The sequence below is a fragment of the Salvelinus alpinus genome, chromosome 8, assembly GCF_045679555.1.
Source record: "Salvelinus alpinus chromosome 8, SLU_Salpinus.1, whole genome shotgun sequence".
NCBI classification, from domain to species: Eukaryota; Metazoa; Chordata; class Actinopteri; order Salmoniformes; family Salmonidae; genus Salvelinus; species Salvelinus alpinus.
The window spans coordinates 37,355,784-37,370,445 of record NC_092093.1 but is presented as its reverse complement, the minus strand read 5'-3'; the positions used below and the strand labels follow the sequence as shown (position 1 = coordinate 37,370,445).

At 42.6% G+C, this 14,662-nt stretch overlaps 1 protein-coding gene across 1 annotated transcript in view; it reads right to left on the bottom strand.

The window, feature by feature from the left end:
* LOC139582244 (gamma-aminobutyric acid receptor subunit rho-2-like) overlaps positions 1-14,662 on the bottom strand; it is a 31,431-nt gene that overhangs the window by 12,630 nt on the left and 4,139 nt on the right. The window contains exons 2-3 of the mRNA XM_071412229.1: positions 9,174-9,283; positions 4,529-4,596 (exon numbers count right to left, since the gene is read on the bottom strand). Coding sequence (XP_071268330.1) covers positions 4,529-4,596; positions 9,174-9,283 — 178 coding nt within the window. The remainder of the gene's footprint in view (positions 1-4,528; positions 4,597-9,173; positions 9,284-14,662) is intronic.

Below are 14,662 nucleotides of genomic sequence, written 5' to 3'. Positions count from 1 at the left end.
GTGATTAAATATGAAACTATTTGTGAAAAGATGTAATGTGATGTTAACCTTCTAAATGAGAGCGTGGGTTTTTCATATAAAGTTAATCAAATCAATGGCCACGCCCACGTGAGCATAGACGTTACGTCAGCGTCATGAACTGCCATTTTCTCTGAAATGTATAAAACCCACTCAGGGCACAATTCACACCAGACCACACAAACCCCGGTGTAAGCTAAGGTTCCAAATGGTTGAATTTCTGTGACCAAAACATGCCGGGTGATGCTGGTGTGTGAAGTGGTTTAAACTTCAACTCTACCAAAGGATAAGTCAGAGAACGTCGTCCCCACATTGGAATGGCTACAACTCTATAGACCATTAAACCAGACCGCGGGTAGTTGGCTACACGGCTGGAAATGGTTCAACTCTGAGACTATCGATCACTACAGAATAAGGGTGAAATTCTAGGCGACACGAATTACTAGTCTGCAGCTAGAAATTACGTATACCGACAACCGCCAAATCAACTATTCTATGAGAACATTTCTGAATGTTACTCTGAAGTATCCAGTCTATCCACCTACAACCACGAAAGACATTGTGACTTCTAGGAAAGTTAACCAGAGACTCTGATGAACTCTACAGGACGATCGAGGAATCCAACAGAGAAGACAACAACGACATACGGGTGTAAATATATATACATTGCAATTATTCTCGATTGAGTGGCCGTTCATGTGCAAAGGATTAGCATTTCAATGAATATAATTATAGACTGTGTGTAGTGAATCCACTTAGTCTTTCCCGCTCTCTCAGTCCCCACCCCGTTCCGTTGACTACCATGCTGTCATATCGGCTTAGCCCACTAGGGACTTTTCTATCACTGTTAGTAACCATTATCTACTGTTTGTTTGTTATGTAATGCTGTGTGATTATTTTGTTAGTTAGTAAATAAATAATTAAGCAAATTTGTTTATTGCTGATTCATTATGGAAACCAGGGTTCATGCAGATAACCAAGAATTGTACAATGTTTGGAATGAGACTAATGAGGTAACAATTAATAATTCATAAATAGAAGACTAATTGATAAGATATGAAAATATCTGAAGTGTCGATTCGGGAAATAGAGACTCTATAAACATTTTCCCATGGTGCCCCGACTTCCTAATTAATTAAAGTTTACATTATTAGTTTAATAACGTAATAATAATTACACATAGAGAATTGATTTGATAAAATAACAGTCTTCACATTTAATGATAGTCACAGACACGATACAGTGCATTTGGAAAGAATTCAGACCCCTTGACTTTTTCCACATTTTGTTATGTTAAAGCCTTATTCAAAAATTTTCAGACCCTTTGATATGACACCGAAATTGAGCTCAGGTGCACCATGTTTCCACTGATCATCCTTGAGATGTTTCTACAATTTGATTGGAGTCCACCTGTGTTAAATTCCATTGATTCCAATTCCAGAGTTCCTCTGTGGAGATGGGAGAACCTTCAAGAAGGACAACCATCTGTGCAGCACCACCAATCAGGCCTTTATGGTAGAGTGGCCAGACGGAAGCCACTCAGTAAAAGGCACGACAGCCTGCTTGGAGTTTGCCAAAAAGCACCCAAAGGACTCTCAGACCATGAGTCTGATGAAACCAAGATTTAACTCTTTGGCCTGAATGTCAAGCGTCACATGTGGAGGAAACCTGGCACCATTCCTTTGGTGAAGGCTGGTGGTGGCAGCATCATGCTGCAGGGATGTTTTTCAGCAGCAGGGACTGGGAGACTAGATGAACGAAGCAAAGTACAGAGAGATCCTTAATGAAAGGTCCTGAGCGCTCAGGACCTCAGACTGGGGTGAAGGTTCACCTTCCAACAGGACAACGACCCTAAGCACACAGCCAAGACAACGCAGCTGTGACTTCGGGACAAGTCTCTGAATGTCCTTGAGTGGCCCAGGCAGAGCCCGGACTTGAACCCGATCCAACATCTCTGGAGAGACCTGAAAATAGCTTTGCAGCGACACTCCCCATCCAACCTGACAGAGCTTGAGAGGATCTGAAGAGAAGAATGGGAGAAACTCCCCTAATACAGGTGTAGCGTCTTACCCAAGAAGACTCAAGGCTGTAATCGCTGCCAAAGGTGCTTCAACAAAGTACTGAGTAAAGGCTCTGAATACTTATGTAAATACGAGAAACCTGTTTCTGCTTTGTCATTATGGGGTAGTGTGTGTAGAAACAATTTAATCCATTTTTGAATAAGGCTTTAAAATAACAAAATGTGGAAAAAGTCAAGGGGTCTGAATACCTTCCAAATGCACTGTATATGGATCTGTGCCATTTACTTTGAACTGGATTGTGCTTGCAGCATGAGCAATCGTGAGTAGATGCGCTTGTTTTGAGATCAAAGCGAGAGCTACATGAGCCAAGAGCACAAAACATGTACATTTCTAGATATCTTTGAAAAGTGAGTCGGGTAAAGAGCTTTTTCTTGTCTTAAAGGGGCAGTGTGTATTTTGAGACAGGCTTGAATAAGCTAAGTAGCCAATAGGCAGAGGGTAGCACAATATTTCTGATTCTCTGTATTAATGGTATGACAATAATAATGCATTTTATTTTGTAAAGTGGTTTCTTGCATCAAACAACACAACAGCATTTTCAGTCACCAAGTGGATAAACAGGTTGATGTCAAGCCCTGTAAGTTTTTTTCAAAAGTGTCATGGAATGTAGGTCTACATTGAACAACAGAAATTGGCTGCTACTGTAGGCTTTATGATAGAACAGCTATTTCCATGTTAAAATGTTATGGGATGCATTTTCTCCATTGTTTTTGATGGTAGGCCACTCCGGTAGGCCTACATTATGATCAAATAGCCACAGTAGCCTACATGGTCACTGTTAAAACTAACTTAAAGTGGGTACAGCCTCAGTGTTCACAGAAAACGCGCGCTGGAAGTTTCACAGAATTTTCACAACGTTCAAGTTTGCGCTCAACATTTGCCCAGAGAACAGCCTCAATTCGTCGGGACATGGACTCTACAGGATGCTGGCCCATGTTGACTTCAGTGCTTCCCACAGTTGTGTCAAGTTGGCTGGATGTCCTTTGGGTGGTGGACCATTCTTGATACACAAGGGGAAACCCAGCAGCATTGCAGTTCTTGACACCTTCTACGATATCCAGTTCAAAGGCACTTATATATTTTGTCTTGCCCATTCACCCTCTGAATGGCACACATACACAATCTATGTCTCAATTGTCTCAAGGCATAAAAATCCATCTTTAACCTGTCTCCTCCCCTTCATCTACACTTTTTTATGTGGATTTAACAAGTGACATCAATAAGGGATCATAGCTTTCACTTGGATTCACCTGGTCAGTCTGTCAAAGAAAGAGCAGGTGTTCCTAATGTTTTGTACACTCAGTGTATGTCCCTAGTATGAGCAGGGAACATATTATGTCATATTATGTCCAGAGAGGGCAGTCAGAGTTGACATTAGTGATGATGAGACACATACAGTAATGACAGCTCTGGGTTAGAGGTTGCATTGGTCACACATATCCTTTTCCTTCCTCTCTGCTCCTTGATCTGTATATGTTACTAGGCAAAAGGGTCTATTTCATGCCGACTACGCCACTGTATCTACCACAGAAGATCATCCCCTTTTCCATTCACTTCACAGCATTACACTTAATATTAGATCAGTAATAACACAACTTGAAATAATGGCACCAATGAAGTAATCAGTACCTTTTGTCATTAAATACAATGTGTGTATAACATCACATTTGGACACATTCAACAAATATTAGTCCACTGTAACATTTCATAATGATATTAAAATGGTTGATACGGATGACTGAACCTTTGTCCTCCATCAGTCTGGCATTAAGGACAGTCATCGTCTGAAAGCAATAATTTGCCAGGTCTATTTTTATACAATTATATACAAACATTGAAATGCTCACATAGAGGCTTACAGAACATCAGGATGGCAGTTCGGCTCCAATTTATAGCTTAGGACAGCGGGCCCATGTAATTATATTACTGTGGTGGAACATGTGCATGGTCATTTGCAAGGTCATTTTGAAGACAAAACATCATTTTTAACACTGTGCTCCTATTATTTGGATTATCTGAGAATAAGAGATTAATAAGCATGACCAATATAATTAATTTGAGAGTTTATCAGCTCCAAAACAGTGCCCCCCCCCCCCCCCCCTTCCCAAAACAGCTTCATAGTCTTATTTACTTATTAGCAGATTGTGAAGGATACGTTCATTTTCTTTGGTTCAATGGGAAGTGGTGGGCTGCACAATCATTGATGTTACTGACTCTAAAATACTTGTATTTAACACTGATGGGTGTTTCTTTATTTGTTATAGGAATGGCCAGCATCCCTACCCATTGTGTTCAGTAGTTGTTGAATTAAAACACTGTATCACAATGACCTCTTCAAATGTTCCACTGACCTGTAATAATAACGGTTAACGTTGACTTCATTGAAATGTTATAAGGTTTCATGTTTGTATGATTATCAATTCACTTACCATGTCCACCTCTGATATACTGTCCAAACTCTCCACCTGAACATCCACCCCCACAGGGACAGCAGGGCCTGCAAAACAAGTCACAAGAACGAGATTATTTTCGTTCTTATTATTATATTTCTGACTATCAGTGGCATCATATTCAGGCCAACAGTGAGAGTCAAGGATTCAGTCTCAGGTGGAAAGACAGTTTCCCCTTGAGAGTGGCCATAGTCACATAACATGATTTAGGGTAAGCTAGTATGAAACATAACAATTCTACTTTCTCTTGGTAGATATACAGTGTAGTAAAAAAGTATGTGAACCCCTGCACAGTTTTCAAATGTTGTTGTGTTGAGTCTGAAATGTTGACACTTTCAATTGTTAACCTGTGAAGTAGGCTGTGTAGATCAGTAGAAAAATACATTGAACCTATCAACATTTCAGACTAACACCACAAAATGTGAAAACTGTGCAGCACTATTCTACTGCACTAGTGTCGATTAAAAAAAAGAATCTCTGTCTGACCTGACGTCTTAACTTGGATTTCCATGCCCCAGTATAGAGGCTCTGATATTTTCGCCATACTGCTTCCTTGTTATCTCTAGTAGTTTACTTTTCCTTTGATCACTACCACAATCCCAGAAAGATTTGGTATTACACGGTATTACAGCTACAGATATCTTCAGCTCATTTTCTAAACCCTTTCGTTTCAGTATTGAGGGCAATACCACACACTCATATGTCGAAGTATTCATTTGATTGAAGTGGATGAGTCATGAGTGATAGATTTGGGTTAGATTTTAGGATTTGCGAGGATATTGAATCCAAATAACTCCATATAAGGTCATGTATATTTTCACAGCACATACATCCTATGAATCAGTTCTATATGCAATTATATGGCAATTACAGTTTCATCCATCCCATGTTAAAGGTTCACATAAGAAGCGCAAGTAATGCATAATACATATTTGTGTGTTATGCATTGTGGGTAATGTCCTGATCGCCTGCCATTGTCTAATTAAGCAAGGCCCAAGGGGGTGTGGTATATGGCCAATATACCACGGTTAAGGGCTGTGCTTAGGCACGACACATCGCGGAGTGCCTGGACACAGCCCTTAGCCGTGGTATATTGGCCACATACCACAAATCCCGAGGTGCCTTATTGCTATTATAAAATGGTTACCAACGTAATTAGAGCAGTAAAAATACATGTTTTGTAATACCCGTGGTATACGGTCTGATATACCACGGCTATCAGCCAATCAACATTCAGGGCTCAAACCACCCAGTTTATAATCTGCGGTAGCTGCTGTAGTACCAGCCTCTGAACCCTCATGTAATCGCTAGTAACTAAAGCCTCATTTCACTCAGCCTCCCCTCGCCTGTTGCCTGGAAGAGAGGATATTAACTCATCGCCTTGTGCCAGCTGGGTGCGCTGTCATCCCTCACTCACACCATATGCCATCCATCAGATCCTAAACTGGGACCCAAGCACCAACTCCCGTCCCAGGACCTGTGTGGACGATGCTGCCCGCCACACCTGCCAGCTGCTGGGAGAAATGCCTCCCACAGCCTCTACCCCTGTAATAGATAGAGCTTGCGGGGGATTGGGCTGTTATTGAAGAAAATGTTTATCTTTCATTCATAGTGATTACATGTGCTCTCTCCATCTGCTCCTCCTGCCATCGCGGAGCCACCGGTTATTTTGTAGAGGCTGTGGGAGATGTGATCTTGTAAAAAGACCACTGCTGAGAACAATCATTATGGGTCGTTGGGGTCCGGTCCAGAGGATGGAGCACTGTGTGTTTGACCTTTTCACAGTGCGTTTGACCTCAAGTTAAATTCATATCAGTTTCCCTGTTCTCCTAGCAGTTACTTGTTTGTTAAAGCTCTCTTAAAACATATTCTGATGATGCAAATCTGAAATGTTCAATCAGAGCCATACAATGTATGATCATACAACTGATCAGATCCCAGCTCTGTGTGATCGAGAACGTCCTCTGAAATGTTCTGAACTATTCAGTCTCTTCATAGAGTGGCTTCATAGAGTGGGACCTTAGTACGGTCTGGTAAACAGTTGTCAGTGGGGCACACAAGTTAAAAAAATCCATGGTCTGTGCCGATTCATTGAGTCATCAAGAAGTCAACATGACAGAGGAAGCTATTCCTCAGCCAGCATAAAGGCTTCAAAGATGATTACACAGAAATAACAGAAACACAACAAAAAAATATGAACACAACCCCCCCCATGGAAAATAGGTTGATCAGCGGCATTTCATCAGTCTGTTTTCTCATACACAGGACAACCGCTAGCTATTCGAATCTCTGCACAGCAAAATGATGTAACCTTTCCGTAAAATACCAGCAGATCAGGAAAGATCACCAAATCTGTCTTAAGACTTTAAATAGACATGACTGTCACACCCTGGCCTTAGTTATCTTTGTTTTCATTATTATTTTAGTTAGGTCAGGGTGTGACATGGGGAAGTATGTGTTTTGGGTGGTCTAGGGGTTTGTAGGTTTAATGGGGAAATGTCTTGTCTAGGTGTTTGTATGTCGATGGCTGCCTGGATTGGTTCTCAATTAGAGACAGCTGTGGTTTATTGTCTCTAATTGGGAGCCATATTTAAGGCAGCCATGGGCATCATGTGTTTGTGGGTAATTGTCTATGTTCTATGTTGCATGTGTGCACTAGTTCTTTAATAGCTTCACGTTCGTCTGTTGTTTTGTTTCGTTTTCCTTCTTATAATAAAAAGAAGATGTATTTTGCACACGCTGCGCCTTGGTCATCTCTCTCTCCTATAGACGATCGTGACAATGACATGAATGCTCAACGGGGGGAAAGAGCCCTTATCTATTTCACATAATGACACTGGATTACTTCCCCTTTGAGCAATTGTAAATCAACTATTGGTAGCACTGGCCAGATTAAGGCTAGCCTAGGCCCATGCATTAGACACCGCTGCTCACTGCTGAAAGAAATCCCAAAGATGGAATGGCTTTGGTGGATTTTCTTCAAAATCATAGGAATAAAATTGGGGGGGAGGAAACAAGCTATCTCTGTAACGCAAATTTGATTAAATGGTGGTTCCGTGTGGCTCAGTTGGTAGAGCATGGTGCTTGCAACACCAGGGTTGTGGGTTTGATTCCCACAGGGGACCAGTATGTAAATGTATACACTCACTACTTTTTTTTCTACCCATTGGAAGATTATTAAAATACTTTGTTTTTATACTTACATTTATAGGTAAACCCGGGAAATTTGAACTTGCTGTGCTGTATGACAAATATGACATTCACTGCAATAGCAAATCTCCACCGTTGTTTAGACGGTGGATTTTCAAACAGAAAACAATCAGAAACCAAACCTCCAAGGATCCACAGAATGGAATGTTCCTGGTAGCTTTGTGCAGACAACTGGCATGGAAATAAAAGTGAATCTTCTTTTCTCTGCTATTTATAAAAGTTGAAATGGTAATTGAGCAGCAGGGGTTCCCTACAGTCGTAACCTGAAACACATGGGAACAGCTCTAACCTTTATACTGGGGATATTTACAGCCTTATCCCCATAAAGGCCTTCCCACCGGCAGAGCACCGTATGCATAATGCAAAACCTCACATACTCGCTGTCGCTGGGAAAAAAAACGACATTTGCACAGCCCTAATTCTAAACAAACAATTAATTTTTATCTCTCTGTGAAAATTATGCCACACAAAGCTGTTCATTGTGTGCAATGGGACAATGCAGTTGCTCCTTCCCAGTGGGATTTCTCTGATTGTGTTTTGGGCTGTTTTCCTCCACCCTTGTGTGGAAAGAGACCTCATGCTGGCACGCCACAATGTCACACAGATAACATTCCCCCAGTGAGCGGGGAGCGGCTATGTAAGAGGCTTTCACTGTACGCCTGCTTCCGTTTGAAGCTAGGGAAGAAAACCTAGCCACCGCTATACATCTCCCACCCAAATTAATACAGACAGTTATCACAGGCTTACACAAGTCAACTTTTCATAATGTTTGTATAAGACAGACAATTTGAATCTCCCAAAGCTCTCTATTCTGGGACACGAGGCTGTGTCTGCGTGTCCGTTTACAGATACACTGAAGGGTTTTATGTAGGATCCTCTATTTGAAATTCTTAGTGTCTGAGCTGCCACTCAAGTTCAGTAACACTACATACAGTACATTATTCACCAGGGAAGTATGCAGCATCCCATTTTATGCTTTTCAAAAGCTCCTCCTATACCTGCCGCCTTACACTTCGGTAAACATGTCAAAACAGGTGTTGATACCAGAAGAATTCATTCTCAAAGTGTCATATCTAACTAGCTCCTGTGTGTATTGATATGATGAGACTACTTTTTCACACAGATGTACGTTCTCTGCTGGATATGCTTCAATGCCATTCAAGATCTAAACCAGAGTAGCACAACTCCAGTCCTCAAGGGCCACAATCTTGCTGTTTTTTTCATTCCACACTGGCACTTAATTAATGTTCAGAGACGTACAAATATGGAAACAGTCATACACTGCGGCCCTCAAGGAACAGTTTTGCCCCCCTGATCTGAACAGTGATATCAGTGCCCCTTTGCCGGGTTTAGAGGGCTCTGGTTTCTACTTTCGTTAAATCAGTCAACAAGATGTTTAGAACCAGGTCCTTACCTGCAAAGGCTGGTCTCATGGTGAAATCATGGTCATCCACTCGCAGCAGGTTGTCTGTCTTCAATTTGCGAGATTTGGTGTTGTCAACCATCCTTTTTCCAGTCAGGGGACTGCAAAAGAAAACGGCAATCAATAGGCTACTTCTGAAAATATTGATGGATAACAGTTATCTGTCTCCATCCAGTCCTTACTCCTTACAGAGAACCACCCAACCACTTTTAAAATGACCTTCAAACCACAACAGTCAGATTATGAAAGGAACAGGGCGCGGTTTCCCAAAAGCATCTTAAGGTTATCGTTAGAACCTTCACAAGAGCATCTTTACATTTTCGAGACGTTTCCCAAAATAGTATTTTTTAGCCTAACGTTGCACTTGAAATCGTTCCTTAGCTGACTCCGGCCTCAGACCACTCGTAGAGCAAGTGCGCCGTTAGATCACTGTTTGACCCTCCCGCGTCACTTTACACACAATATCCGCTAAACATAGAATGAAGCTGTTTCTATGTGATCGCCGAAAACGTCATAGCCAGTTGCCTTAGACCGCCACACTCCCAAGTGGCTCAGCGGTCTAAGGCACTGCATCTCAGTCCTAGAGGCATCACTACAGACCCTGGTTCGATCCTTGGCTGTATCACAACCGGCTGTGATTGGGAGTCCCATAGGCCGGCGCACAATTGGCCCAGCGTCGTAAATAAGAATTTGTCCCTAACTGAATTGCCTAGTTAAATAAATATATAAAAAGTTAGCAATATTATAAACAAGCAAAGCATGGATAGGCCTACATTTTTAAAATAAAAATCGAGATAACCTAATTATAGAATAGCAAGATTATTAGGCTAAATATTGACATCACGTTCATGTATGTGCAATCGACAGACCTACCCAACCTGGTCCCAGAGCATTTCGTATTATTCTGTACGTAAATCCAAGACAATCAATACTTTGACACTGACAAACTGGGAATCTGAGATCAATAAAAACAACCCTGTCTTGAATCCATAAATAGCCTAGGCCTAGGTGTGTTGAGACATATTTTAGGCTGCAATATGAGCACTATTCCTGACTATTCCTTTTTACTGGGAACCAATCCACAGCTAGGCTATTTTAAAAACTAAACTATTGATCCTCTGAGGCTAAATAATAGGCCTTCTTGTGGTGTAGTAGGCTATTCTGAATTATTTCATTTTTTTCTGAAGATGTATTTAAATTGATCAGGGGTGCTGCAGTTCCTTCAGAACCCTTCTCGCGGTTCTATAAGAAAATAAATGATTGAGTGCAACGCAGGCTCATGTCTATCAGAGTAGAGAGGGTGAAACATCATATAAAGTGAATCTCATTCTAGTTCAAATCAAATCGAATCCAAAGTCACATGCGCCAAATATAACAGGTGTAGACCTTACAGTGAAATGCTTACTTACAAGCCCCTAACTAACAGCGCAGTTTAAAAAAATACGGATAAGAATAAGAGAAAAGTAACATAGTAATTAAAGAGCAGCAGTAAAAAAAATAACAATATATACAGGGGGTGCCAGTACAGAGTCAATGTGTGGGGGGAACAGTTAGTTGAGGTAGTATGTACATGTAGGTAGAGTTAATTAAAGTGACTATGTATAGATGACAACAGAGAGTGGCAGTGGTGTGGAGAGGGGAGGGGGAGGAGCAATGCAAATAGTCTGGGTAGTCATTTGACTAGATGTTCAGGAGTCTTATGGCTTGGGGGTAGAAGCTGTTTAGAAGCCTCTTGGACCTAGACTTGGTGCTCCGGTACCGCTTGCCGCTTGACTAGGGTGGCTGGAGTCTTTGACAATATTCAGGGCCTTCCTCTGACACCGCCTGGTATAGAGGTCTTGGATGGCAGGAAGCTTGGCCCCAGTGATGTACTGGGCCGTTCGCACTACCCTCTGTAGAGCCTTGCGGTCAGAAGCCGAGCAGTTGCCATACCAGGCAGTAATGCAACCAGTCAGGATGCTCTCGATGGTGCAGCTGTAGAACCTTTTGAGGATCTGAGGACCCATGCCAAAACTTTTCAGTCTCCTGAGGGAAATAGGTTTTGTCGTGCCCACTTCACGACTGTCATGGTGTGCTTGGACCATGTTAGTTTGTTGGTGATGTGGACACCAAGGAACTTGAAGCTCTCAACCTGCTCCACAGCAGCCCCGTCGATGAGAATGGGAGCGTGCTTGGTCCTCTTTTGCCTGTAATCCACAATCATCTCATTTGTCTTGATCTCGTTGAGGGAGAGGTTGTTGTCCTGGCACCAAATGGCCAGGTCTCTGACCTCCTCCCTATAGGCTGTCTCGTTGTTGTCGGTGATCAGGCCTACCAGTTGTGTCATTGGCAAATTTAATGATGGTGTTGGAGTCGTGCCTGGCCGTGCAGTCATGAGTGAACAGTGAGTACAGGAGGATGCTGAGCACCCACCCGAGGGGCCCCTGTGTTGAGTATCAGCGTGGCGGATGTCTCACATAGGTGTTCCTTTTGTCCAGGTGGGAAAGAGCAGTGTGGAGTGCAATAGAGATTGCATCATCTGTGGATCTGTTGGGGCGGTATGCAAATTGGAGTGGATCTAGGGTTTCTGGGATGATGGTGTTGATGTGAGCCATGACCAGCTTTTCAAAGCACTTCATGGCTACAGACGTGAGTGCTACGGGTCGGTAGTCATTTAGGCAGGTTACCTTAGTGTTCTTGGGCACAGGTGGTCTGCTTAAAACATGTTGGTATAACAGTCTTGGCCAGGGAGAGGTTGAAAATGTCAGTGAAGACACTTGCTAGTTGGTCAGCACATGCTCGCAGTACACACCCTGGTAATCCGTCTGGCCCTGCGGCCTTGTGAATGTTGACTTGTCTAAACATCGGCTGCGGAGAGCGTGATCACACAGTCTTCCAATACAGCTGGTGCTCTCCTGCATGTTTCAGTGCTATTTGCCTCGAAGCGAGCATAGAAGTAGTTTAGCTCGTCCGGTAGGCTCGTGTCACTGTGCAGCTCCCGGCTGTGCTTCCCTTTGTAGTCTGTAATGGTTTGCAGGCCCTGCCACATCCGAGGAGCGTCAGAGCCGGTCTAGTACGACTCAATCTTAGTCCTGTATTGACCCTTTGCCTGTTTGATGGTTCGTCGGAGGGCATAGCGCAATTTCTTATAAGCTTCCGGGTTAGAGTCCCGCTCCTTGAAAGCAGCAACTCTAGCCTTTAGCTCAGTGCGGATGCTGCCTGAAATCCATGGCTTCTGGTTTGGGTATGTACGTACGGTCACCGTGGGGACGACGTCATCGATGCACTTATTGATGAAGCCAATGACAGATGTGGTGTACTCCTCAATGCCATTGGAGGAATCACAGAACATATTCCAGTCTGTGCTAGCAAAACAGTACTGTAGCTTAGCATCTGCTTCATCTGACCACTTTTTTATTGATCTAGTCACTGGTGCTTCCTGCTTTAATTTTTGCCTGTATGCAGGAATCAGGAGGATGTAATTATGGTCAGATTTGCCAAATGGAGGGCAAAGGTGGTCCAGAGTTCTTTTCCCTCTGGTTGCGCATTTCGGTTACTGGCCCAAAGATCTAACCACTAAGTTACCTGCCGCTCCACAGTCATAGGTTCCATCTCTATCATGAAACCGAGCTCAGAATGAATAAGTGTAAGAACACAGACTTTACAACACAGGTGTGACTTTTTAAAAAATATGATCGATTGGCAGGAATTCTGAAACCAAGATATGGATGTTGCGCAATGGATGAAACAGCAATGGAAGTTATGTTAACATTCCTGGGGCAGGTTTCCTGATAGTGATTGAATTTAGGTTTACTAGTGTTTAAACGATGCGCCTTTCCAGACTGGTCTCATAGACTAGATGTAACACAGTAAACGTCAATCCGGGACACTCAAATTAGCATGATGTTATGTTTGGTGTGGTTACATAAGATATAAGGTTACCTAAGGTAAAAAGAAAAAGACGGTGGTTGGTTAGTCTGGATGGATGGATGGACAGACAGACGGGCAGGCATATAATGCAAATGTCTAGGAATCCAAAGGTTGTGTGTTCAAATTTCATCCTGGGCAACTACTTACTGCTACTTAGTGTGTTAGCTAATGTTTGCCACAACATGTTAGAATTTGTAACATTTCATATGTTTAGAAATGTTGTAACATTTCGCTAAATTGTAACATATCATACGAATTGTAATTGGTAACATACCATACAAAATGGATGATCCACACATTAATAGGAGGGCAAAAAAGCATCTAATGACGTACTTAGCTGTTCTACAAGTAGTCTGAGGCAGGCGTTAGATTACGAGCGTTGTCAAGTACGACGTTAATAACGATGGTTTTAGGAAACAGCTCTGAGATTTAGCGATGTTCTGACGATGAACTTAGCCTTAAGATGCTTTTGGGAAACCGGGCCCTGTTCTTTAAAAAAACATTATTTCTGTCATGTTCAAGGTGTGGTGTCAGGTGTTTTTATCAGCATTGAGACTTGAGCATGGCTGTTTATGGGCCATTTGTCTGCATGAGCAGAACTGCAATGTGTGTGGGTGTGTGTGCCCTCAGAGAATCAAGAGAAACATGCTTTGCTGTCAAAGTGAGTTTATCTAACCCACATGATACGTTTGTCGTTTGAGAATAACATGGGTGGAAGTTCGTTTCCATACTCTGTAAACATTATATGTTCTGTGGGTATAAAGTTAAGGGAAGACAGGGAAGACTGTTCCGAACAGACCCCCATCTATTTAGGCATTTTGCACCTATGCCAGTTTCAAGGGCAGGAGCGGACTGGCCATCTGGCATTTCAAGCAAATGCCAAATGGGCTGGTCATATTTTTAGCCCAAGAGGGCATGTCTAACTTGGATTTGTAGCTCAAAATTTGGTTTAGGCTAATAATGAGAGCCTCATGGAAAGAATTGGGCCTGTGTTGGGGCCGCGGGGGGAGGGAAATGGGCCGGTGTGGGAGCGTCAAAGAAAGGGCCGGTGAGTTAGGAATGCCAGGGCCGATATCTGGTCCCAGTCCGCCTCTGTTCAAGGCTCTCCCAAAATAGAAGGGGTTGCAATTATTGAGTAAATGGAGGCAAATTAGGCCATCAGACAACCAATTAGACCGTGCCAGCCTTTGCAGTGTATACAGGTATGCACACTTGGTGTTTGTGCTTTTGCACAATTAACCCTTGTATTGTCTTAAGGGTAAAAATGACCAGCCACTATGTTTAACAGCAGAGAAAACCCCCTAAATGATATTTTTTCAACTTGAAATTTGATGACTTTTCCTAGAGTGACCGAAAATTTTGAAAAAGTGAAACATTGCCTTTGTTCATATTTCCATGAAAGCTGTACACCACCAGGGTACAAAGATTGCCTTAGGGTCATTTTTGACCCGACAGTTATAAAATAATTTACACACCACAAAAACACAAAGACACACACACACACACACACACACACACACACACACACACACACACACACACACACACACACACACACACACACACACACA